The sequence below is a fragment of the Danio rerio genome, chromosome 8, assembly GCF_049306965.1.
Source record: "Danio rerio strain Tuebingen ecotype United States chromosome 8, GRCz12tu, whole genome shotgun sequence".
NCBI classification, from domain to species: Eukaryota; Metazoa; Chordata; class Actinopteri; order Cypriniformes; family Danionidae; genus Danio; species Danio rerio.
Window position 1 is genome coordinate 9,199,508 of NC_133183.1, and position 24,493 is coordinate 9,224,000.

The window sequence follows — 24,493 nt, forward strand, 5'->3', positions numbered from 1 at the left end:
CGGCGCTCACTGAGCAGTATATAATCCCCATCAAGATACTGGGGCGTTTGGACCCACACAGACTGCAGGTTGAACGCCCCCTGCTGGCCTCACTAGACCAGGTGCAGCCCTGCTTGGCTTCAGTGAGCGACCATGTGAGAGTTGCAGAGAGCTAGCTACCAGCTATATATGCATGCTCTAAGTAAAAATAAAAATTGTAGACAATACAATTACACTTAAGGGCACATGGCAAGGAGTGCAAACCAGAGTTGTGCAGATGCAAAACAGTAAAATGTACAAAAAAGAAGTACAGTAGAGTGCAAAACAGTGTATGTAGTGCAAATATCTTGTAAATATGATAGTGATTTTGAGTATGCTTACAAGGACACCAATAATCCGATTTGAATATGATTAAGTCTATACTCGGATTAAAAGTCTACCATGTAAACAGATTTTTTAAAACTTTTTTTTTTTACTATTATTATCAATTTAATCCGACTAAAGTCATAATCGGAAAAAACAAAACAGAAATGTAATTAAGACGTTGAGTATGCCTATTTTAGTTGCATGATTGAAGTGCAGTACAGACATGGAAACGTTGCAATCAAACTATTACCGTCATGTAGGAATTTTGCTGCATTTTGCGATAGGATAGTCCATACACACATGGCTGTTTGACACCTTTCTCTGCACCTAATCAATAAAGGACCACAGACACCTTTCACAAAATGCAGAGGTTTTTTTCCATGTGGCGTGAGGTAAATTTCATTAAAACAACAGCAGTTCATACTCGCATCCAATATCTCGTTTGTCTTGGGGGACTTGCATGAAATGTTCCTGAATAAAAGTAAAATTGGCAAACTGCAGTTAAAGTCGACAAATAAAAAATTAAACACCCGAAATTACAAGAAACTCCGAAGGAAATGTGAATTACTTGGTGATGTAATGGAATTATGTGCTGTAACATGTAAAACGGGATCAGGAAAGGAACATTTAAAACTTTGAACATGGCATGGTTGTTGGTGCTAGACTGGTCTGAGGATTTCAGAAACTGCTGATCTACTGGGATTTTCACGCACAACCATCTCTAGGGTTTACAGAGAATGGTCTGAAAAACAGAAAATATCCAGTGAGCGGCAGTTCTGTGGGCGCAAATGCCTTGTTGATGCCAGAGGTCAGAGGAGAATGGCCAGACTGGTTCAAGCTGATAGAAAGGCAACAGTAACTCAAATAACTACTCGGTACAACTGAGGTCTGCAGAAGAACATCTCTGAACCCACAACATGGGCTACAGCAGCAGAAGACTACACCAGGTGCCACTTCTGTCAGCTAAGAACAGGAAACTGAGGCTCATTTTGCACAATTTGCACAGGCTCACCAAAATTTGACAATAGAAGATTGAAAAAACATTGCCTGGTCTGATGAGTCTCGATTTCTGCTGTGACATTCGGATGGTTGAGTCAGAATTTGGGTTAACAACATGAAAGCATGGATCCATCCTGCCCTTGCATTAACTATTCAGACTGGTGGTGGTGGTGGTGGTGGTGTAATGATGTGGGAGATATTTTCTTGGCACACTTTAAACTCATTATTCCCAACTGAGCACCTGTCAACGCCACAGCCCACCTGAGTATTGTTGCTCACCATTTCCATCTCTTTATGACCACAGTGTACTTCTGATGGCAACTTCCTGCAGGATAACGCACCATGTCATAAAGCGTGAATCATCTCAGACTGGTTTCTTGAACATGACAATGAGTTCACTGTTCTCAAATGACCTCTACAGTCACCTGACTCAATCCAATAGAGCACCTTTGGGAAGCGGTGGAACGGGAGATTCACATAATTGATGTGCAGCAGACAAATCTGCAGCAACTGTGTGATGCTGTCATGTCAATATGGACTAAAATCACTAACTAATATTTCCAGTACCTTGCTGAATCTGCCATAAAGGATCTAGCCTTTATGGATTGATAATCTGACTTTAAGCAAGACTGACACCTAGTGACCAAACTGTGTAATTGACACCGTCAGTTTCAGAAAAAGCACAAACCACCTTTTCTAATCAAATACTGTAGATCCTAACAGGCAGGTCTTTTTTTTTCTCTTTTAAAGTTAAAATGAATTGAAATTTGTATTATATTTGACATTTGCAAGAATCGATTCAGCATCACATGTAGCTCATTAAAACCTCCGATGATTAAGCAGTGATGATAAACATGCAGAAAATGCTTTGCTAAGAGAGACGTGTGAAGAGATCCAGTCCTGCAGCTGGACAGAATCTACTGACTCAGCCTGTACGAACTCCACTTATATAAACAAAGGCGAGTTTGATGGCGCCCTTTCCACCCATAACATGTTCATTTATGGGAAAACGCATTCAGAAGGTTCACACTGCTGACAGAAAGGCAGAAAGCCGGGTTCCTGTCAAGCCTGTCAAGGGCATGTTAGAGGTTGTTAAACCCCAAAGAATTAAAAATAGGTATTATGTTTTGTTATTGTGGCGGTTCTTGTTAATGTGCTTAAGTTGTGACAAACTCAAGAATGTTAGCCTAGAGCTGTAAAGCAGGGGTCACCAATCTCGGTCCTGGAGGGCTGGTGTCCCTGCAGGGTTTAGCTCCAACTTGCCTCAACACACCTGCCTGGGTGTCTAGTATAGTCTGTGTTTGATTAGGGTTGGAGCAAAAATCTGCAGGACACCAGCCCTCCAAGAACAAGTTTGGTGATCCCTGCTGTAAAGTAAAAAAGAGAAAATATTAAATCGTAAAGTGATAACACTGGTATTATTTGCCTTATTGCCTCCCTCTCTTTTTCTTTCTCCCACCCCTCACGAATCCCTCTCTTAAATTAATCTTTTCTATACCTAAAAAGTCTTGTCGCCTATCCAAGTTTTAGGAACAACAAATATTAACTTGACTTCTAATTGATCATTTGGAATCAGAAGTGGCTTATATGAAAAGCAAAGGCCTCTAGAGTATGCTTATTTTACCTAAATAAAATATGATCATGCCTTGATTTTGATTTTTAATTATTTAATTAGGACAGTAAGGTCTGACTTTACTTGGAAAAAGGTCTTGTCACTTAGCAGGAATAATGTCCAGTATTTAATATAAAGTCATGGTGCATTGGAAATGAATTATTATTGTGTTTGACTCAATATTATAAGCTTGGAGGACTGCATCCACACATCTCTGCAATGACTCAAATCACTTATTAATAAAGTCATCTGGAATGGCAAAGAAAGCGTTCTTGCAGGACTCCCAGAGTTCATCAAGACTCTTTGGATTAATCTTCAATGCCTCCTCATTCATCTTACCCCAGACACGCTCCATAATGTTCATGTCTGGTGACTGGGCTGGCCGATCCTGGAGCACCTTGACCTTCTTTGCTTTCAGGAACTTTGATGTGGAGGCTGAAGTATGAAAAGGAGCGCTATCCTGCTGAAGAATGTGCCCTCTCCTGTGGTTTGTAATGTAATGGGCAGCACAAATGTCTTGATACCTCAGGCTGTCGATGCTGCCATCCACTCTGCAGATCTCTCACACCATACTGAATGTAACCCCACACCATGATTTTTCCTTGACTGATCTCTGTGAGAATCTTGGCTCCATGCAGGTTTCAGTACACAGCAAAATATGGGGACCCAAAACAACTCTATGGGTGTTAATTTCAACACTTTGAAAGTGTCTCATGGGGTCCACTCAAAACAGACTTAAATCAACACTTTCAAAAGGGTTGGCACATTGACACCAAAGTAAGGGTTAATTTTAACTCAGGGCAGAGTTAAAAATGTAACTATATTTAACACCACCTGGTGTAATATATTGTTATTTTATTCAACTCTCTTGAGTGTAAATATGGTAAAAAGGTCAAATAGACTGTAAATTACAAAATAAAAAACATTTTATTTGAAAACATTCACAACTTCAACAATTCATTCAATTTTTAAAATGCAACAATGTCAAATATGCTTTAAATGTTTTATTAGTACAGACAGTATCAACAAAATATGATGTCCAAACTTGATGTTTCATCAGAGCAATTTGAAAGTTCAATATATCGTCACTCATAGTTTTCTTCTGAACGCATAGTTTTCTTCTGAAATTACATTTTAAACAACTTGGCGTGCAAATCTTTCACTTCTGGTGTTTCCTTGGTCCTCCATATCAAACACAGCAGTTTAAATAAAGGTATAAATGCTGTAAACTTGTGTGAAAACAAACTGGAGCTAGGAAATCTCATCAAGCATGTCCTGTGAAAGATGTGCTTCCCAGCCACAGGATGACCTTTTTATCCATGACGATGTACAGTAGTAGCTGCTGATCGCTCGTCTGGTGGTTCCTGATGCACGGATATACTGTAGGGTGATGCTCATCTAAGAACTCTTCAAGACTCCAGCATGACTAAGAAAAATGTTTGAAAACAAATTGCAATCAAATTCTATGATATATTTAAAAGAACATTTAAAGTAAATAAAACATTCAAGAAATCTAAACTCACCTTTTGAAAATCTTCATGATGATCCACAACTTGACTCTCCCAGCTGGTTGAGGTGACAGGATATGGAAAAGTAGAAAAAACACATACATCACTGTTGGATCTCCAAAAACAATTAGGTTAACCACTATGGCTAGAACGGGAAAAACAGGCAGCGGTCTGTCCAGAATCCTCAATTTAACACAACACTTGGAGCAAAATTTAGAGGAGCTTAAAATCTTTTAAATCATTTAGTGATGCTGACTTCCCCAAAATATTGGCCACAGTGTAAAAAATATTCATAAACTTACAGTTTTCGGTAAGCGTGTGCGTGCATGTGTGTGTGCGTGTGTGCGTGCGTGTTTCTTTACCAGATTCAACTTGTTAGGCCCTTTCAGGTCCAGTATTGATGCCACCTTTCCTGGAGTCTAGCAGATTTTTAAGGTTCAAATATAATCTAAAATATTAGGATAAGCAGAAGAGAAAAAGTGCAAAGCATAGAGCAAAACATTATTTAAGTAACAGTTCACCCACAATACAAAACTTATCACCTTCATGTCATTTGTTATTCTCTAATGCTCTAATACCATCTCAGCTTATTGTGAAACAAATACAGAACTTTATCAAACATACCTTCATTATTATCACCACATATGACCAAGAAGGTGTGCTTGGTCATTTCACCAACTCTTGAAATACACCATCCGTCTCTAATCAGCCACCGTCACATGGTCTTGTGTTATTGTACAGAGAACTGTGGCTGTTAAAAAACAACACATTAGTATCTAACACATATGCATAACCTTTAAATAAAAAAAGAGAGATGAACATCACAAAGTATGCCTCACACATTTTCACATATCTTTTGATTCAGATGTTGATTATTGACAATAAATCTACAAATCAAACCTGTATCATCATTAGGCTGCTCAAATATGAATCAGTTGATTAATTTTACAGACAGGTGGCTGTTTACAACGCACTAATAAAACGGAAATGTTGTGTACAGTACATGCTAAGTTTAGCCTATAGTTTTAAGCACAATATCATGCGGGAGAAAAAGCTTGACTAAGATGTTCCTGACAACAGAAATAGCCTAACTTACTAACGTCAGACATCCCGAGTTGGGAAAAAAGTCATTTTCGGGGGATACAGAGTTGATTTGCGGGAGGTAGCGGGAGAGATGAGTACCGTGAGTTGAGCGCGACGTACCTGAAGAGCGGTGGGGGTGACTTGCGCGCAACGTACCTGAAGAGCTGGGAGGGATGCGGTGGAGAGGGGCGTGCAAAGTGTTTAATGACCGGGCGGGAGACGCGCGATTTCCGGGAGATTATCATTCATTTGCGGGCATCTACTTGGGCATCTGGGAGTCTCTGTGCATTTGCGGGATAACGTTAACGTTAGTCCCGCAACTTCCGGGAGACTTCTGTAACGTTAAATGTCTGATAAAGTGCAAACGCGGTCATTTAAAGACATTAATGTTAACATTCCGACTTTAATGGTTGTCAACACTTAATTTAATTCAAGCGTACGTCATCACACGAGTCTAAGTTATGGACTAACGGTATATGGACGGCCACGAATGAACCAGTTTAAAAGGGCCGCGGTGTTTAAAATAACCAAATTAACGTACACGAATAACAAACAATCATTTGTTTCAGTCAGGAAGCCTTTTACAAGTAAGCATATGTTCATTTACTCACCAGATATGTTTTAGAAACTCTCCAGAGCTTATGGAAACCGTCCTGTGTTGCCGTTAGCATCCGGGTAGAGTAGGCTAACGTTAGGCTGCTCCGGGGATCCCTCGCTAGTTTGCTTGGAATTAAAGGAGAAGTGTCGATTTTATTTTACAGATGGGTAACGCCGCACAAAATGGCATTAAGCGTGACAGAAATGTGTTGAACATGTAGATTTGATGTTTTTATGCACTATGTATGCGTGAGCATATATAAAAACATTCTTGAAAAGAAGTCAATAGTAATGCAGTTAAGCTAGATACACAAACGACCATGAAAGAACGGCAGAAGTTTAAAATTGTCACTCCATTCTAAAGTTATTAACTTAACAACATGTTTACAACTGTATTTCCTTAAAGAAAGTCAGTAAAATACCAACATTTAGGTAGTTTGACTCACCAGTTGCTGTTCCAAACCTCAGATGGAAAATGGCGTCTGGAAAATTCTTCAGTGACTGGGGCTGCATGAATTCCCGGATGTTGGAAATAACACCACCAAGTGTTGAAAAGATAACTCCTTGATTTCGCACTGAATAAAATCAATTCTAACTCTAATTGTATTCATTTATCAAAATCTAACTCTTTAACGTCAACACTTTACTCTCAAATGCTTCAACACCGAGAATTTAACTCTGATGAATTTGCTGTGTAGGTCTTCTGCTGTATTTGTGATGATTGGGATGCAGTTCAGTAATTGATTCATCTGAGAAATTGACCTTCTGCCACTTTTTTTTTTTTTTTTTTTAAATAATCAACTAGTAGTCAAGTTGTTATTTGGTGCTCTTACAACTAAGATCAACGACAAGACTTTAGTCAGCTAGTGTAATGCTTTACAGTAATATATTAGATTATTTAGTACCACCGCTAAAACTGTGATCAATTTTTTTTATTAGATTAGCTCCAGTCCAAAAATTAGTACACCCAAATAAATATGTTGAGAGAAAATATTAAATCAAAATCTAATAAATAAAAAAATGTAGTTCAGTTAAAATGTTGAAGTTTGCGATTTTATTTTGCAATCACTCCTTTGAATATAAATAGTTTCTATGTGTAAAGATTTCTGACAAAAGACTATTTCTGTCTGAGTGTATTTTTTTTCTTTTACATTTTCTTTTTTTTTTCTTTTTGGACTTACAACACAAAACTACAAACACAACATGAAATGCCTGACACAGAACAATACTGCATATACAGAAATACACACATGGCTAAATGCATAGACCAGGGATGGGCAAACTTGATCCTCGAGGGTCAGTGTCCCTGCAGAGTTTTGTTCCAACACTGGTCGAACACACCTGAACATGCTAATCAGTGTCTTTAAGATCACAAGAAATCTATAAGCAGGTGTGTTTGATTAGGCTTGGAGCTAAACTGTGCAGGACACCGGCCCTCCAGGACCGAGTTTGCCCACCCCTGGCATAGACCATTGTGCTACAAACAATACAATATGACGGAACCAGTGAGAAGGATGAAAACAGAACGCACATGAATGATTATCCATACGGACATTGTCATTTCGAGTCTCAAAATGTCACATACTGTATACAGCAAAGTTTATATTGTCCAAATGTGGTGATCAAGTATAAATAAATGTACCAGTCGTGGAGTGGCTAAGACATGTTAAATAATCACTTGATTGATTGAATGCCATCCTTTCATGGAAGGAGGTTTATAATTGATCCATGACATCAAAATGTTTCTCCTGGCAGCAAAAGTCAACAGGCAGAATGTATTTTTTATTAAATAAATTACAATTATTAGTCACAACATCATGCAGATATTAAATGTTCATATCGATTTTTAGACCACACAGTATCCATGTTTTAACTTTAGAAGGGTTTAGAAGTCCATGTTAAAGGAAAGGCTTCTTATTTACAGTAACAATAACTCTAAACGACTGCATATAATGTTACATTTGTTAGTTTATCCAGATATTGAATGTTCATATTGATTTTTAGACCACACAGTATCCATATTTTAACTTTAGACAGGTTTAGAAGTCCATGTTTAGGGAAAAGCATCTTATTTACAGTAACAATAACTCTAAATAACAGCATATAGTGTTCCATTTTTTTTTTTTTTATTTATCCTGATCTTGAAAGTTCACATTGATTTTTAGACCACACAATATCCATGTTTTAACTTTAGAAGGGTTTAGAAATCAGGTTTAAGGAAAAGCTCCTTATTTACAATAACAATAACTTTAAAAATCAAAATGAACATTCATAATCTGGATAAATTCTAACAAATTTAAAATTAAAAGCTGTCATTTAGATTTATGGTTACTGTAAATAAGAAGCCTTTCCTTAAACATGGATTTCTATAAAGTTTAAACATGAATATTGTGTGCTCTAAAAAATCAACATGAATATTCATAATCTGGATAAATTCTAACAAATTTACCATTAACAGCAGTCATTTAGAGCACACAATATCCATGTTTTAACTTTAGAAGGGTTTAGAAATCCATGTTTAAGGAAGAGCTTCTTATTTACAGTAACAATAACTCCAAATGACTTAATTTAATGTTAAATTTGTTAGAATTTATCCAGATATTGAATGTTCATATTGATTTTTAGACCACACAATATCCATGTTTTAACTTAAGAAGGGTTTAGAAATCAATGTTTAAGGAAAAAGGCTTATTTACAATAACAACACTAACTGTAAATGACTGCTTTTAATGTTACATTTGTTAGAATTTAACCAGATGTTAAATGTTCATATTGATTTTTTGAACCCATAATATCCATGTTTTATCTTTAGAAGGGTTAAGAAGGTCATGTTTAAGGAAAAGCTTCTTATTTACAATAACAATAAGTCTAAAAATCTATATGAACATTCATAATTTGGATAAATTCTAACAAATTTAACGTTAAAAGCAGTCATTTAGAGCACACAATATCCATGTTTTAACTTTAGAAGGGTTTAGAAATCCATGTTTAGGGAAGAGCTTCTTATTTACAGTAACAATAACTCCAAATGGCTGAATTTAATGTTTAATTTGTTGAATTTATCCAGATATTGAATGTTCATATTGATTTTTAGAACCCATAATATCCATGTTTTAACTTTAGAAGGGTTTAGAAATCAGTTTTTAAGGAAAGGCTTCATATTCACAATAACAACAACTAAATTACTGCTTTTAATGGTAAGTTTGTTAACTTTTTTATAGAATGTTATAAATATTAACATTTTACCCAAAAATATGATTAATACAGTACATCCATAAAATAAATGAGAATTTGGTTTGGATGTTTAATGTAAAATTCAACCATCTATAATTGAGATAAAAATTTAAAATACAGGGGTCATGAAAGGTTACATCACAATAGAGGGCAATTAACCTAATGACACGCAATTAGATCCACCCAAACACAAAAGCTGGCTAAAAGTTGAATCAGGCGAGTTTTTCCCCTCCCTTTCCTCCTTAACTTTAGCTACTGGTTCAATGTAGGTCAAATGGGACGAGTCCATGTTTACAACCACTTCAACTCTCTTCCAAAATCCACATATTTTTATGGGGTGTAAATGTTTAATTCATGCAATATAAACGATCTCCTCGATTAGGATAAATGTGGTAGGTTTTTACCTCAGGAGGCGACTTTCAAATCCTTTTGAAAAGTTTTTCCTTTGCGTCGGATTTCAAGCACAAACCCTTAGGAAAAGAGAGAGAGAGGGAGAGAAAAAATGAGAAACAGACTTTGGGAAAAAGAGGAGAAAGATGGAGGGGGTTGAAGCTTGGTTTCATATGTCCTGGAGGAGGAGGAGGAGAAGCAGGAGGAGGAGGTTTTCGGTTTAACACACTTTGGCGTTGTCGAGTCCCACAAAAGAACAGACAAGCAACCGGTGGAGAGCGGAATTGTAACATTGTAACAATGAAACGTCGCGACATTGTAACGTTTGTTTTGTTTGAAGATCCCGCTTAAAAGGACACGCCAACATTCGAAAGGAGTTCCACACAGCGAAACGTGGATTCTGTTTTAAAGCAGCTGAGTGGGCATATTTTTAGATACTGTTATACCGAAAGGAAACGTTGGGGATAATAAACGACAAAATGCGACGCCGTTTACATTCCGACAGCAGAAGTTTGAGGGAGACGAAATGGGAAAGTTGCTTTTAAACCGCGAATGTCACTAGCTGTACCAATGCGACTATTCAAAGCTCTTTTACGCTGGAAACGTCATGTAGTTGTGGATTCATAATGTCCGTACGTTATAAACCGCTTCTGTGAGGAGGAGGATGACCGTAACGCCGCGAAGAGGATGAATGGTTTTCACAAAGGTCATTGCGCATTGGGAGTTCTTCATGTCACATTGGCTGGGACTTGTATGTGTTTCTGGTTAAGCTGACCCTTTAATGGCTGTTTCTGTTGGTGAAAGCGATCGGATTGACTCTCCGCCGGCTGATCAGGGGGAATCGATCTGCTTGATTCACCCTTTACGGCGCCTGCAGCAGGACGTGGTGGTTTTGGATCTGTAATTTTCAAGATCCAGCGTTCACATCTGGACTTGGAATATAGTGGAAATCGTCCGCAGCTTGCGTCCTATGTGCCTGGGGTTTTGCAGGCAGGGATGCAGCTGAATCGACCCAAGAGCGCGCATCTCATCAGCTCCAGTCCGCACAATTCATCCTCCTATTCCAGCCAGTTCAAAAGCATGCGCTTCTCATACCACATTAGCAGCGGGTTGCCCAGTCCTCAGCCTGCCCTGCGCAGAACAGGTGAGTCTGAGGGTTTATATTGCATTAATGGGTGCTTTGACATTTGTGGCTGTTCAGTATCACTATGGTGTGATTTTTGGATTCTCGTGGTATTACTACCAGAGCATCATAACAAATAGCAGAGGTGACATTGATCGCTGCAAATGTGCCTGCACTGTAAAAACATATGATCATTTAGTCCTGACAGCATATATTGTAGGTCAGTGTAACTTATTAAACTAAGTTAATAATTTTCTAACTTTATTTTATGTTACACAAGCTATTTTAATTCAATTTAACAATGTAAGTTTAATGGACTCAAGGTTAATTTGATTCGGCTTAAAAATTTAAGGCAACCAGGATGTTTTTGCAGTGTGTGAAATAATTGTTGGAAAGATTTGGTAGTACTGTTTGTGGTGTTAAATTTAATTAGTTTTTAATACTTTCTAAAACATTTTTTTAATCTATGAACCATTAAGTGATGATTTCAGCCAGATTTATTTTTATTTAACATGGGGAATGACACTCACTCGTGAAAATAACAATAATTGATTGAGGTAAACTTGCTATTATGTTCACAGATTTGGACTTTCTCCTTAATAGTTCATAAAAATCCTAAAAATATTAGCAGCAGCTATTGAATATTAAAGTACACCATTGTTCACAGTCAAATAAATAGTGCTAAAGTTGTTTTGAAGTCATGTTTGCATGCAATTTTAAACCAAATATTCAAAGTATCATGGTATTCAATATAGGGAGCATGTCACAAGTTGTCACTGAACAAATATACACTCACTGGCCACTTTATTAGGTACACCTTACTAGTACCAGGTCGGACCCCCTTTAGCCTTCAGAACTGCCTTAATCCTCCGTGGCATAGATTCAACAAGGTACTGGAAATATTCCTGTGATTCTGGTCCATATTGATATGATAGGATCATGCAGTTGCTGCAGATTTGTCAGCTGCACATCTATAATGTGAATCTCCCATTCCACCTCATCCCAAAGGTCCTCTATTGGATTGAGATCTGGTGACTGTGGAGCCCATTTGAGTACAGTGAACTCATTGTCATGTTCAAGAAACCAGTGTGAGATGATTTGCGCTTGTTGACATGGCACGTTATCCTAGTAGCCATCAGAAAATGGGTACACTGTGGTCATAAAGGGATGGACATGGTCAGCAACAATACTGAGGTAGGCTGTGGCATTGACACAATGGTTAATTGGTACTAATTGGCCCAAAGTGTGCCAAGAAAATATCCCCCAGAACATTACACCACCAGCAGCCTGAACTGTTGATACAAGGCAGGCAGGATGGATCCATGCTTTTGTGTTGTTGATGCTAAATTCTGACCCTACCATCCGAATGTTGCAGCAAGTGTACCTAATAAAGTGGCCTGTGAGTGCCAACAAAAAAACCAACATCAAATTACTTTTATTGTCACATTATCAGTAGCACATGTACTATGATGAGTGAAAAGCTTAGTGCTGGCTCCAGACAGTGCAAAATACAACAACATACTCAAAAAAACAAAAAACAAAACAATATCCAGTTAGCAATGTTGACGGTAATACATTGAACACAATAAATAGGTGTACACAAAGTCTGACTGTTGGTGGAAAATTATTGTAGGCAATATTGTTTTAAATAAGGATTGATTAAAGTGCAGTGCATGTTACATCTTGATGGTATGCAGTGAGGGGTATGAAAAGAGTTTGTGTAAGCTTGTGTGAGTTTGTTCAATCAATAATGGTAATATTTCCAGGATTTAAAGCTTAAGTTAAACAATTATTTGTAGTTTTTATTAAAGATGACCACATTTGTTCTGTAAATAAGGTTTAATAATGGTCAACTTTCAATGATATCCTCTCTTTTGATTATACACTCATTTTACTTCTTGCTTGTTCAAACAACTTAATTAAAATGAGCTTGAAACAATTATTGAGATTTTTTTGGGGGGGACAACTTAATTTTTTTGTTTAATTCACTTCTCCCTGTGGTGGCTTGGGTGTCCTTTGGATGCTCCGGTTCCCCCACAGTCCAAAGACATGCGCTATAGGTGAATTGAATAAACTAAATTGGCCGTAGTGTATGAGTGTGTATGGATGTTTCCCAGTGCTGGGTTGCAGCTGGAAGGGCATCCACTGTGTAAAACGTGCTGAATAAGTCGGCAGTTCATCCTGCTGTGGCGAACCCTGATGAATAAAAGGACTAAGCCGAAGGAAACGAATGAATTATATTTTATATTAATATATTGAATATATTGATTAAATACTTCAGAATTTACTTAGTCTCTGACATGGCTGCATTTATTTTATTGAAATATTATAAATAAATATTATTACAGCCATTTAGAATAAGCTTCTCTAAATAATCAAAACATTTAAAATCAAATATGAAAAACAATACACTATTATCCTTCACAACCTGTTAAATAATAAACATGACATTTTTTTAATGACTAGATGATTGAATAACTTGACTAATCTACATAAATATCAAAATCTATCATAGAAGAGGTGCATTTGCTCATTTTTATTTTTATTTAAGTGTATTTTTGAATGATTCAATCGATTTAGACAACAGAATTCAGCATCACACCACTGACTCATACATTATGTAGAAAGGTTTGGTTTGCAGGTTCAAACCCCACATGGGTAAATCCACAAACTGTGACCGCTGTGTTCTTGAGTCTCAGACATTTAACCTCTGGTGTCTCAATCTTAAAGGAATCTGGGATAAATTGGTGTTTGTTTCCTTCTCTTCTCCTATTTGTTTTTCCACTGAAGTTCTGGAATTTACTGTAATTGTTACCCCAACAGACCAATAAATGACACCTTAATATGGACATCCTGCCATGATAATGTTAAAAGGATAGTTTCCCACCCAACCCCCCCCCCCCCCCCAAAAAAAAAAAAAATCCGTTATAATTTTCTCACTCTTTTTAAACTTTATGAGTTTCTTCTGCTAAACACAAAAGAAGATATTTTGAAGAATGCTGAAAACCTGTAATCATTGACTTCCATATTATTTGTATTTCTTACCATGGAAGTGAATGGTTACAGATTTTCAGCTTTCTATTGTTCAACAGAAGAATGAAACGCATAAAGGTTTTAACCACTTGAGGGAGAGTAAATAGAACAGAAGAAAAAAAATTAAATATCATAAAAGAGGTGCATTTGCTCTTATTTTATTAATATTTAGGTGTACTTTTAATGATTCAATCGATTTAGACAACAGAATTCAGCATCACACCACTGACTCATGCATTATGTAGAAAGGTTTGGTTTTGCAGGTTCAAACCCCACATGGGTAAATTCACAAACTGTGACCGCTGTGTCCTTGAGTGTAAGACATTTAACCTCTGGTGTCTCAATCTTGGGGGAATCTGGGATAAATTGGTGTTGTTTTTCCTCCTTTTTTTGGAGGGCTGTTTGTTTTTCCACAGCAGTTTTACTGTATTTACAGTAATTGTTACCCCAACAGACCAATAAATGACACTTTAATATCAAAATCCTGCCATGATAATGTTAAAAGGATAGTTCACCCCAAAAATTCAAATCTGTATTTGTTTACTTCTTTCAAACCTTTATGAATTTCTTTCTTCTGCTGAACACAAAGGAAGATATTTTTAAGAATGCTGAAAACCTGTAACCATTGACTTCCATAGTATTTGCATTTGATACCATGGAAGTGAATGGTTACATATTTTCAGCTTTTCAGTGTTCAGCAGAAGAAAGAAACTCTGTTTTACCCACTTGAGGGAGAGTAAATAGTGAGTAAATTTAGATTTTTGGGTGAACTATCCCTTTACAACAGTCTTAAAGGGCACCTATGGTAAAAAAAAAAATCTACTTTTCAAGCTGTTTGGACAGATCTGTGTGTTGGTATAGTGTATAGACCGTCATACTGGGGTGATATGAACACACCCAGTCCTTTTTTTTCAATTTAACTACAAAAAAAAGGGTCGGCCAATTGGAGCTGTTTTCAAATCGATCGCACCATTACGTAGGTGTGCGAGTTCCCCCCGCCCACCGAATTGATTGACAGCTGCGCACATTAACATGTTCCGGTAGTCATGTGTATATGTCAACAACACCAGACATACGCAAAGCAACCGGGAATAAAAGGTCTGTTCTGTTCGCTAGGATCAGCAATCATCATCAAATGTGATTAAGAGTGAGTTTCACATGTTTAAAGTGTTTTAAAACAGAGTATGTGTGTAATTAATTAATTCAGCTTTACTTCATCAGCACAGCCGCGTATCAGAACAATTATAAAAGAAGACGCTTCAATCCCGGTTTGTGGAAGTTAAATCAGGTTTATTTTGTAAATTAGCATAACAGATATCCACACAGTACTTGAGGTTAGCCTTAACTAAGCTAAGCGCACTCTGTCTGTCTGTCTGCCTGCCTGCCTGCCTGCCTGTGTGTGTGTGTGTGTGTGTGTGTGTGTGTGTGTGTGTGTGTGTGTGTGTGTCATCTGCGGTGTGTGTGCGCGGGCGCGCGCGTTAACTTTGTAACGATATTGTGTGTGACTCAATGCAACTTCACAATACTGATTAGTAAAGGTTAGTTCTTACTGTAGTATCTCACAAACGCTACGTGAGACCTTCTTCCTTTAAGTCTGTCTGTTGTCTGACGCAGCTGAGGGAGGAGGCATGTAGAAATAGTGGGCGGGAAAGACTAGTCTTAAAGGCGCAGTACGACAAAACCACCCCCTGCTGGAAATCAGTATAAAACAGCATCTTGTAAAAGGTATAATGAAAAATCTGATGGGTATTTTAATCTGAAACTTTATATACACAGACTAGAGACGCAAAAGACTTGTATTAAATCTGAAAAAAAGGGGTAACCTAGGTGCCCTTTAATATACTTCTTATTGTGATGTTACTTCAACTCACCCAATTTTAAAATTTGAATCACAGATTCATCAAAGCAGCATACAAACACATTTGTGTTGAAGTAAACACAACCGTAGATGTTGAATGCTTGGAATTTGTGATGTTTTTCTTTTTAAGACCGAGCTTTCAGTCTTGAAGGCTTGAAAAATGTCACCACTCCAGTCCTAGCATATCGTGTAGGCGCTTGTATGGTTGAGTCCCTGAAAAATCACCTTTACGCACTGTATTAAGCTCATTTTAATGATTGCTGGAAATAAATCAGCATTCGTCTTATTTATCCTACACTGCACTGAAGTCATATTGTGCTCTGAATGGATGCACGTGAAAGCAAGGTCATCAGTCAAAGTGGCATAACGTATTATCCTGCCAGCGCACGTTTGTCTCAGAGGACAGCATGTCACTAAATCAATGCCCTACGATCAGACTGACATTTTCACGAGATTCTCATTTATTCTGCTTAAAGAGCATGCGGCGTGTATCTGGACGATACAGTGTGATGTAGGGCTGTGCAATATGATGATATATCTTTTATGGATGTAATAAAAAGTAAATTTTTATTTCATGGTGTTGCAAAATACAATTTTGTGCAATCTTACACGACATCACAGGGGTTCAGGCTGAAATGTGAATAAGTGCTGCAAGCTTGAAAGTACAATGTTTACATTTTGATTTTATTTAGCAATATTTAATGTCAAAGGTTGTAATCAGCTTTTACAGATGTAATAGTTTTTAAAGGGTTTTACATTTCATTTAATATTTATTTTAAGAGTCTACATTCATACATTTGTCATGAAGATCTAAAAGTTAATATAATATATAAAAGTAAAAAAGCTGTCACTAACACAGTGATGGTGACTCTTAAGCTATTTCAAGGTTATTAGTAACTAATACAGCTGTGGTAACTAACTAACCTTATCTTTTTTGATTTAGATTGTTATGAAATAATGTGCACCTTTTGTAAAGCTGCTTTAAAACAATAATTATTGTGAATAAAAGTGCTATACAACTAAATTTTAATTAAATTCAAAGTAATTTAAAAGGTACACTTTTGTACTTTAAGGTACCGATATGGTTCCTTTAGGTACTAACATGCACCCTTTAAGTTATATATTAGTATTTAAAGGGTCCATATTGTGCTCTAGCGTAAAGTTACCTATTATCAGTTCTTAAAAAGTAGGAAAAAAATTTAATTATGAAAGGATATACCACCTTAATGACCGCTTTTGTACCTTTATTCAGAAAATGTAATGTGTAATTAATATTGTAAATAATAAAAATACTTTCAAATGTAATAAATATGTAATATACTACTACTACTAATAATAATAATAATATAAATAATATAAATTTTTTTTTAGATAAAACCGTAAGATATAACATTATATCATGATTATACTTGATTAAGTTATTGGTTTATTTGTATATATAAAGTACATACTCTATATAATCTTATGTATCCCTAAGCCTACCTATACCTTAACCTACCACCTTAATAACTACTAATAATTAACAAATCAGGAGTTCACTGATGTTCACCCAAAATGAACATTCTGTCATCATGACAAAAAACAAAAAAAATGCCGTAGTATTTTTTGCTCCTATGGATGCCAATTGCAGTTTTTTCCAGCATTTATCAAAATGTCTTGCTTTGTTCTAGAAATTCCCTTGTAATAGCAAGCATTGTATCTTAAAATAAAGTGTGACTAAATAAACTGTTAATTGATTGAATATATTCAGTGGGGAAAATAATTAATGAACTCGTCACCATTTTTCTCAGAAAACATATTTGTAAAGGTGCTGTTGACTTGATATTTTCACCGGATGTTGTTAACGACCAAAGAAATCCATATATGCAAAGAAAAAAATCTAATTACTTTACAAATTAATTTATGTGTAATAAAAGGAAGTGATGCACGGAAAAAGTATTGAACACATGAGGAAAGGGAGGTGTAGAAAGACAGTGAAAGCCCAGACAGAAGCTGAAATCTCTCAGTAGTTATTCAGCAACTTTCTGCCCTTCGTCAGTGTAAATTAATATCAGCTGCTTCAGTTCAACATCTACAATATCAGGATGATATATATGAAACCTGAGTGGACATTTTTGTAAGACATTGATCCAAAACACAGCTAGGGAAACTCTTAAATGCTTTCAGAGAAAGTAAATCAAACTGTAGAATGGCCCAGCCAATCACCTGACTCGAATCCAATTATGTTTGTATTGTTTGGGTTTTAACCAAAATCTTATTCAATTCGATGTCAACAGCTATAGCTCCTTTAGAAATATTATTCCCGGAAAAAAAACATGATGTGCTCAATACTATTTTTTCCTGCTGTTTAAAATGTTATATAAAATTTAAAAGATACTATAATGTTCATATTTATCATTATTATGATGGGAGAGGACTTGTATCATGATATGAGGTTGTATCACATCGCCCAGCCCTATTGTGCAGTGCAGTGTTATTCCTGTTTGTAGGAGCTGCTACAGTAATCTACTGTATGTAGAGGAGCAGTTGTTGTGTGTTGCAGTCTGTCAGATGTTCGTTCTGCATGTAATGATATTCACATGCTCCGCTGCTCACTTGCTGATAAGGCGACAACAGAGACCTTGAAGCAAACCCAGTTGTCCTGACCGGGGTCTCGCTTTGCTGCCATGTTTGTACTTGAGTGTGTGGTTACTTGAGGGTCTGTCAGTTTGGGGATATTTACTCAAGCACTGCACTGTGAAAATCCAATTAAATACGTCTGGAGTTCAGCTCAGTTCAGTGGGTTGCATCTGTGCTGACCACCATATTCGCTTGTGGCTTTTAGAAACGTGGCTGTTTGATGCATTGGAGGGCCGAAGGCATAAAGAGTCATAACAGATGAAGGACTCCTTTAATAACTTGCTCAGTGTGTTACTGTTGCTCATAGATTAAGGAAGGATTTGCCTTAATGCTTCCCCTTTAATGATATATAATGTTTTGCACCAAATTAATAACACGAAACAACTTAACGGAGTCCATTATTTGCTAATATTTGACTCATCTATCTTTCTCCATATGGACAACTTTTCTGCCATGGTCAGCTTGCTTGGTAGCTCACTTTGTATGATGTTGTACTTGTGATGCAGAGGGCTAGGGTTCAAGTCAAGTGAAGCATAGATCTACAAAAGAGATAAAATCACGGTAAAAATCTATGTTGCAATGCACTTTCTTTAGGGGTAGGGATGCATGATAATGAAAAAACAGACATTCTGTGGTATATATTGTAATATTATTGTCATTTTATAAGATGATCCAAAAATTTCACTTTGTTGTCAATTTGTAGGGAGTGTGTTTATACGGTATAATAAACAAATGACGAGCATAAATCAGTACAATAAAACAAATATACATATGAAATAAACGGTGCTTTGTGTTTTTTCCTGATATTCTAACAGGTAAAATGTAATATAACAATGTATTGTAATCAAACAATGTAATCAAATGTAAGTTAAAGGGCACCTATTTTGAAAAATCTACTTTTCAAGCTGTTTGGACAGACATTTGTGTAAGTATAGTATACAGACCGTCATATTGGGGTGATATAAACACACAGAGTGCGTTTTGTTTAATTTAACAACATAAAAACGGTGGACCAATTGGAGCAGTTTTTAAAATGACCGCAACTTGGCGTAAGAGTGCTGTCCCCCCGCCCACCAATATTGATTGACAGGCACGCGTCACCTAATCCTCAGTTTGTCGTTTCACGTCCGCCATTTTCAGCGTGTGAGTCAAAGCGATGTCACTAAAGAAACACCCTTGCTCTATTTTTTAGATGTAAGGCTCATTGGGCTCAACACAAGATCAGCATGCACCACGTGATCGCTGTTATCGGAATAATTGTTTGTAACTTAGTTTGTTTGTAGGTAAGTTTGCAAACTAGTGTACTTTTCATTGCGTCTATCTTAAACTTCAGCCGTTTGCATTTCTCGAGGTCACAGAAGCTCCCTGTGAGTGTGATCTTAACTAGGTGCAGCTGTAAAGTGCGAGCGCCTTTGCTTCACGTGAGGGTCGCTCCATTGGAAATAAAATAACAAACTTGCCTGCAGGTAGCACACCAGAAGTGCCGCTCGGCGACGCGCTGCGCAATGCAGCGACATGCATTTAAGAATTGTAAACATAGGTTTCTATCAGGGTACACGCAACGGCGCTTTAAGTCAGCAACTGTCCACGGCACCCAGCCAGGATTTGGGACACTTCATGTTTCTGCCGCGCCACAGAGCACCATCTGAATAGTTTCATTTTAAATAGCATGCGAATGTGCGTGTTTGGTGCCTCAGTCAAAGTTAATTCAGTGTGCGTGGTTATTAGTCTCGGTCAGGCACGTGCACACATAGGGCTCAACCTGTGCAGTGCACATGCCCTTTTTAGTCTTGCATAGAAAGTGCCCTTCCAAAATTATCTGAAGTGGCCAAGCGACAACCCCCTCAATTCGCGCACAATCCCAAACCAACCCCCCCAACCATACCCCCCCCCCCCAACCATCCCCTCTTCAGTTTATCTAAAAGTGCTCTGTGCTTAGAGTGCCAGCATTCTGGATTATCTGCGGTATCAAAACGCCTCGAAATTGCTTTTTTTCAAATGCGAAAAACTAAAACCAATAACCCGGTCTAAACTTAATGATGGACGAAAGTTTCAGAAATTCGGATAAATGTCTTTGACACAATGTGAGGTTGAACTTATTTTATGTCATGCAGACATTTTGGATAAATAATTTGGACTCAATGAACTTAACAGAGAATAAACACCAGTCCTGCACATTACTTCCGCATACATTATTCACAATTTGAATGTGAAAACAAAAAGTTACCTCTGAAAAGTTCTTGTCATGCATGAAAAGTTGGCTCCAATCATTGTTTGGTTGCATTTCTCAAAAGCAGGACAACTTGTGGTTGCAAGTTCTGTCATCAACGTCATTCAAAGAATTAGTGTTTCCTGGATTCATAAGTACACTCAACATTCACAAACAGCTTTACAACCTTGTGGTTAGAAGTTTCTTTTTTTAAACATGACTTATTGTGTTTAATATTTGATTCACTAGAAAAAAGTAAAAAAGAAGGGCGGTACAGTGGCTCAGTGGTTAGCACTGTCACCTCGCAGCAAGAAGATCACTGGTTTGAGTCTCGGCTGGGTCAGTTGGCATTTCTGTGTGGAGTTTGCATGTTCTCCCCGTGTTGGCGTGGGTTTCCTCCGACTGCCCCGATTTCCCCTACAGTCCAAAGACATGTGCTATAGGTAAATTGGGTAAACAAAATTGGCCGTCGAGTATGAGTGTGTCTGTGGATGCGAGAGTGTATGGATGTTTTCTAATACTGGGTTGCAGCTGGGTTGCGTTTAGTTTATCTGGGCCCTTTTATTGAACAGTGATAGAAGACAAAATACTAAATGCATGTATTTTACCGCATCATGAGTAAACTATGCATGAAATGAAAACAAATATAAGTGTAAAATAAAAATAGACACCTTTAAGATTTAAGTAAATGATATTGAAATGAGTGAGTGAGTAATTTCGTGGTTTTTGATTTTGAAAATGATTTGTTATAGTATACTTAGGGTTGGGTGATGTCGACCAATTTGGCATTGTATGATGTCTAATGTGAAACATCGCGATGAACGATGGCATCGTCGTCGTAGGCGGCAGTAAATTATTATTTATAAATACTTATAATTTATACATTTATAAACTTAGCTTTTCAGAAATGCTAGATGAAACGCCAGTGTGGACATAGATCGTTTTCATTCTAAAATGCCATTTTAAGACGTGTTAGTGTAAACGCGGCCTAAGCGTGTATTTTTTGCCAGCGGTTTGCTGCCGGCTCCTCATCGTGATGTCTATCGGCAATGGACGATGAAATCGTCTATTGACTCAACCCAAAGTATACTAACAAATAGCTCCTGGTAATGAATATGTATAAACTCAAATAATCGATCTACGTATTGAAAAATGAACATATTTCTTAAGGTATTTTTGAGGACCACTTAATTGTTTTATGTTCAATCCACACAAATTAGTTAAGTTAACTTAATCGATTTGCGTTTGGACATGAATTGTATGTATATTTGTTTTTACAGAGTATGTAATTTTAATGGCACAAAAACTGCTGAATATATTTTAAATGTATTGGGAAAGTGCTTAAATTTGAAACTGACAAAGATGCAATATCCCTGTTACCTGCACAAAATATTTTGCTGCTCTTGTTTTTGCTCGAATCATTCGTTTTTCAAAGCCGTTGTTTTGCAGTGATGCCATCAGAGTTTGAAAAGGGTTCAGTCTGTCAGTAAAACGAATGTACCTTATAGCACACCATGAATAATCTATATGTGGATCTTTTGAAGAAAGAAGAATGAGTGTAGAGTAGAAATACTATATCGCTGTCTGTTGTGTTTTTATTTAACACAGGAGGATTAAAGTGATCTCACTGTCACCTATAAAAATAGCATGTGGGTGTTTTAATCCGCTGTTATTTTGAAGCATTTTTTATCCTGGTGGCGGATGACAGTAACAGATGGGGTCACCGGGTTTTCATCCAGACGCTGAAAAAGCTGTTACTCTGAAACACAAGGGGATCTGCTTTAATCAATATAACAACTGTATCACATGTGTTTGATCACTCTTCAGCCGTCCTGTCTGCTGAGCTGAGCAGATGGGCTCTGAAGATTTTGTTTTGTAAAAAGAAGCCTATTATCCTCAATAAAACGGCATTTATTGGATCACAAATATAGGTTAAAGGGGTTAATATTCTGTGAAATATTATTCCAGCTTAAATGGCAGTTGTCTGAGTTTATTTAATTTATTCCTGTGACGCAAAGTGAATTATCAGCATCAGTACTATTCAAATATGGGGTGCTGAAGAAATATTTACTGTATTACAGTATGTAGAATTTTGCAGCTTTTGCATTTTCTGTTAATATTCTTTTATATTTAGTTTATTTATTTATTTATTATTGTTACTGTTAATACGTAAAATAGGCTGAGTGCACTCAATAGGGCAGGATTTCCATCCAATAAGTTTAAATACATTTGCATTTTTACCTAACTTAAACTCAAAGGTCTGATAATATCATATACTGTATGTCTATTATGTGTCACACATTTCAAAGTCTCGTAGTTTTATTTGAATTTATCCTAAATGTACTAAAAGTGCGAGCGCACTTATGTTTAAAAACCTATATGTTTTTAGGCATATTTCATTAGTTAATACAGTTGATTAAGACTGATCTCAGAACTAATTTTTAGGACAGTTATTGCTCACTGAGCAAAGCAACAAACTGCACTTTTGTTAATTAAGCTGCCAACACCCAAAGAATGGGTGCTTCTGCAAGGTGGTAACCTCATGTAAATTTACATGAAAATCTTCTAAATCTTCAAACTAAAGTGAAGATTAAACTTTTAAAGTCTTACTATTAATTGTAACACCTATAATTACTTTTATTGTCAACATTTCCCTCTCTTAATTGAATTGTACGCAAATCATGCTGGCAACTACAAATCCCTTTAACCAGGTAGTTTGACCAACACAATTTATTCATGTTATCCAACACAAAATGCTTAAATTAACTTAATTGTTTACAAATTTAAGTGGACTGAATGTAAAACAAAGAAATTGGACAAAGAAATTACAAGAAATGTGTTGTTTCAGCTCAGTTTAAACAGGTAGTTTGAACAAGCAGCGGTAATCACTTTTTTGAGTGTGTTGGGGATGGTTTAAAAATGTACAGTTGAAGTCAGAATTATTGGCCCCCCTTTGAATTTTTGTCTCTTTAATATTTCCCAAATGATGTTTAACAGAGCAAGGAAATGTTCACAGTATGTCTGATAATATTTTTTCTTCTGGAGAAAGTCTTATTTGTTTTATTTCGCCTAAAATAAAAGCAGTTTTTAATTTTTTAAACACCATTTTAAGGTCAAAATTATTAAGCCTTTCAATATTTTTCCTAACATTAATTTGGCTGTACTAATTTTAGGACCATTATTACAAGTTTTTTTTTTTTTTTTTAGATAAGCTCCAGATTTGGCTTCAGTACTGATTAATCTAATGTATCTGCACAAAAATAATATTTTAAAGCTTAAAATTAAATGAATATTTTTTTTGCTGTTCTTTGTTATTATGCTCTTTTATGTTTAGTTGTATTTATTTATTATTGTTACTGTTAATACATATAAAAAGCTGTGTGTTGGTGATGGTTTAAACATGGTAAAAATAAATAAAGAAATCAAAGAAATCCTGTATAAATAATGATATTAGCACTTGGAATAAAAAATAAAGGGAAAAAAAGATAAATATTTAAGTATTATTAACGAAAATTTGTGATCCTAATAAAATAAATTATAATAAATGAATATATTTCTTTTTTTTCCCCCAGTGATGGGTTACAGCTGGAAGGGCATCCACTGCGTAAAACGTATGCTGGATAAGTTGGCAGTTCATACCGGTGTATCGACCCCAGATTAATAAAGGGACTAAGCCGATGAGAAAATGAATGAATAAATAAATATATACATAGTTTTTTTGCTGTTCTTTGTTTTAATGTTCTTTTAAATTTAGTTTTATTTATTTATTATTGTTACTGTTAATACATATAATAGTCTGTGTGTTGGGAATGGTTTAAAAATGACAAAAAATAATCCTTGTATAAATAATGGCATTAGTACTAGGAATAAAAAATAAATGAAA

At 36.3% G+C, this 24,493-nt stretch overlaps 1 protein-coding gene and 1 long non-coding RNA gene across 4 annotated transcripts in view; one reads left to right on the top strand and one right to left on the bottom strand.

Moving 5' to 3' along the window:
• Positions 1-3,864: 3,864 nt before the first annotated feature.
• On the bottom strand, positions 3,865-6,827 carry LOC141375578 (uncharacterized). 2 transcript variants are annotated; one of them, XR_012384096.1, is made up of 6 exons: positions 6,591-6,827; positions 6,159-6,270; positions 5,089-5,215; positions 4,827-4,912; positions 4,480-4,522; positions 3,865-4,382 (listed from the first exon to the last, which is right to left on the bottom strand). It is a non-coding gene; the product is annotated as an uncharacterized lncRNA (long non-coding RNA). The 2 variants fall into 2 exon arrangements; XR_012384097.1 differs by having other exon boundaries at positions 4,827-4,883; positions 6,591-6,650.
• Positions 6,828-10,009: 3,182 nt separating this feature from the next.
• Positions 10,010-24,493, top strand: part of fgd1 (FYVE, RhoGEF and PH domain containing 1) — a 114,579-nt gene continuing 100,095 nt past the window's right edge. For both annotated transcript variants that reach the window (XM_683702.9, XM_017357408.4), the window contains exon 1: positions 10,010-10,912. In XM_683702.9, coding sequence (XP_688794.4) covers positions 10,765-10,912 — 148 coding nt within the window. In that variant the 5' untranslated portion in view covers positions 10,010-10,764. The remainder of the gene's footprint in view (positions 10,913-24,493) is intronic.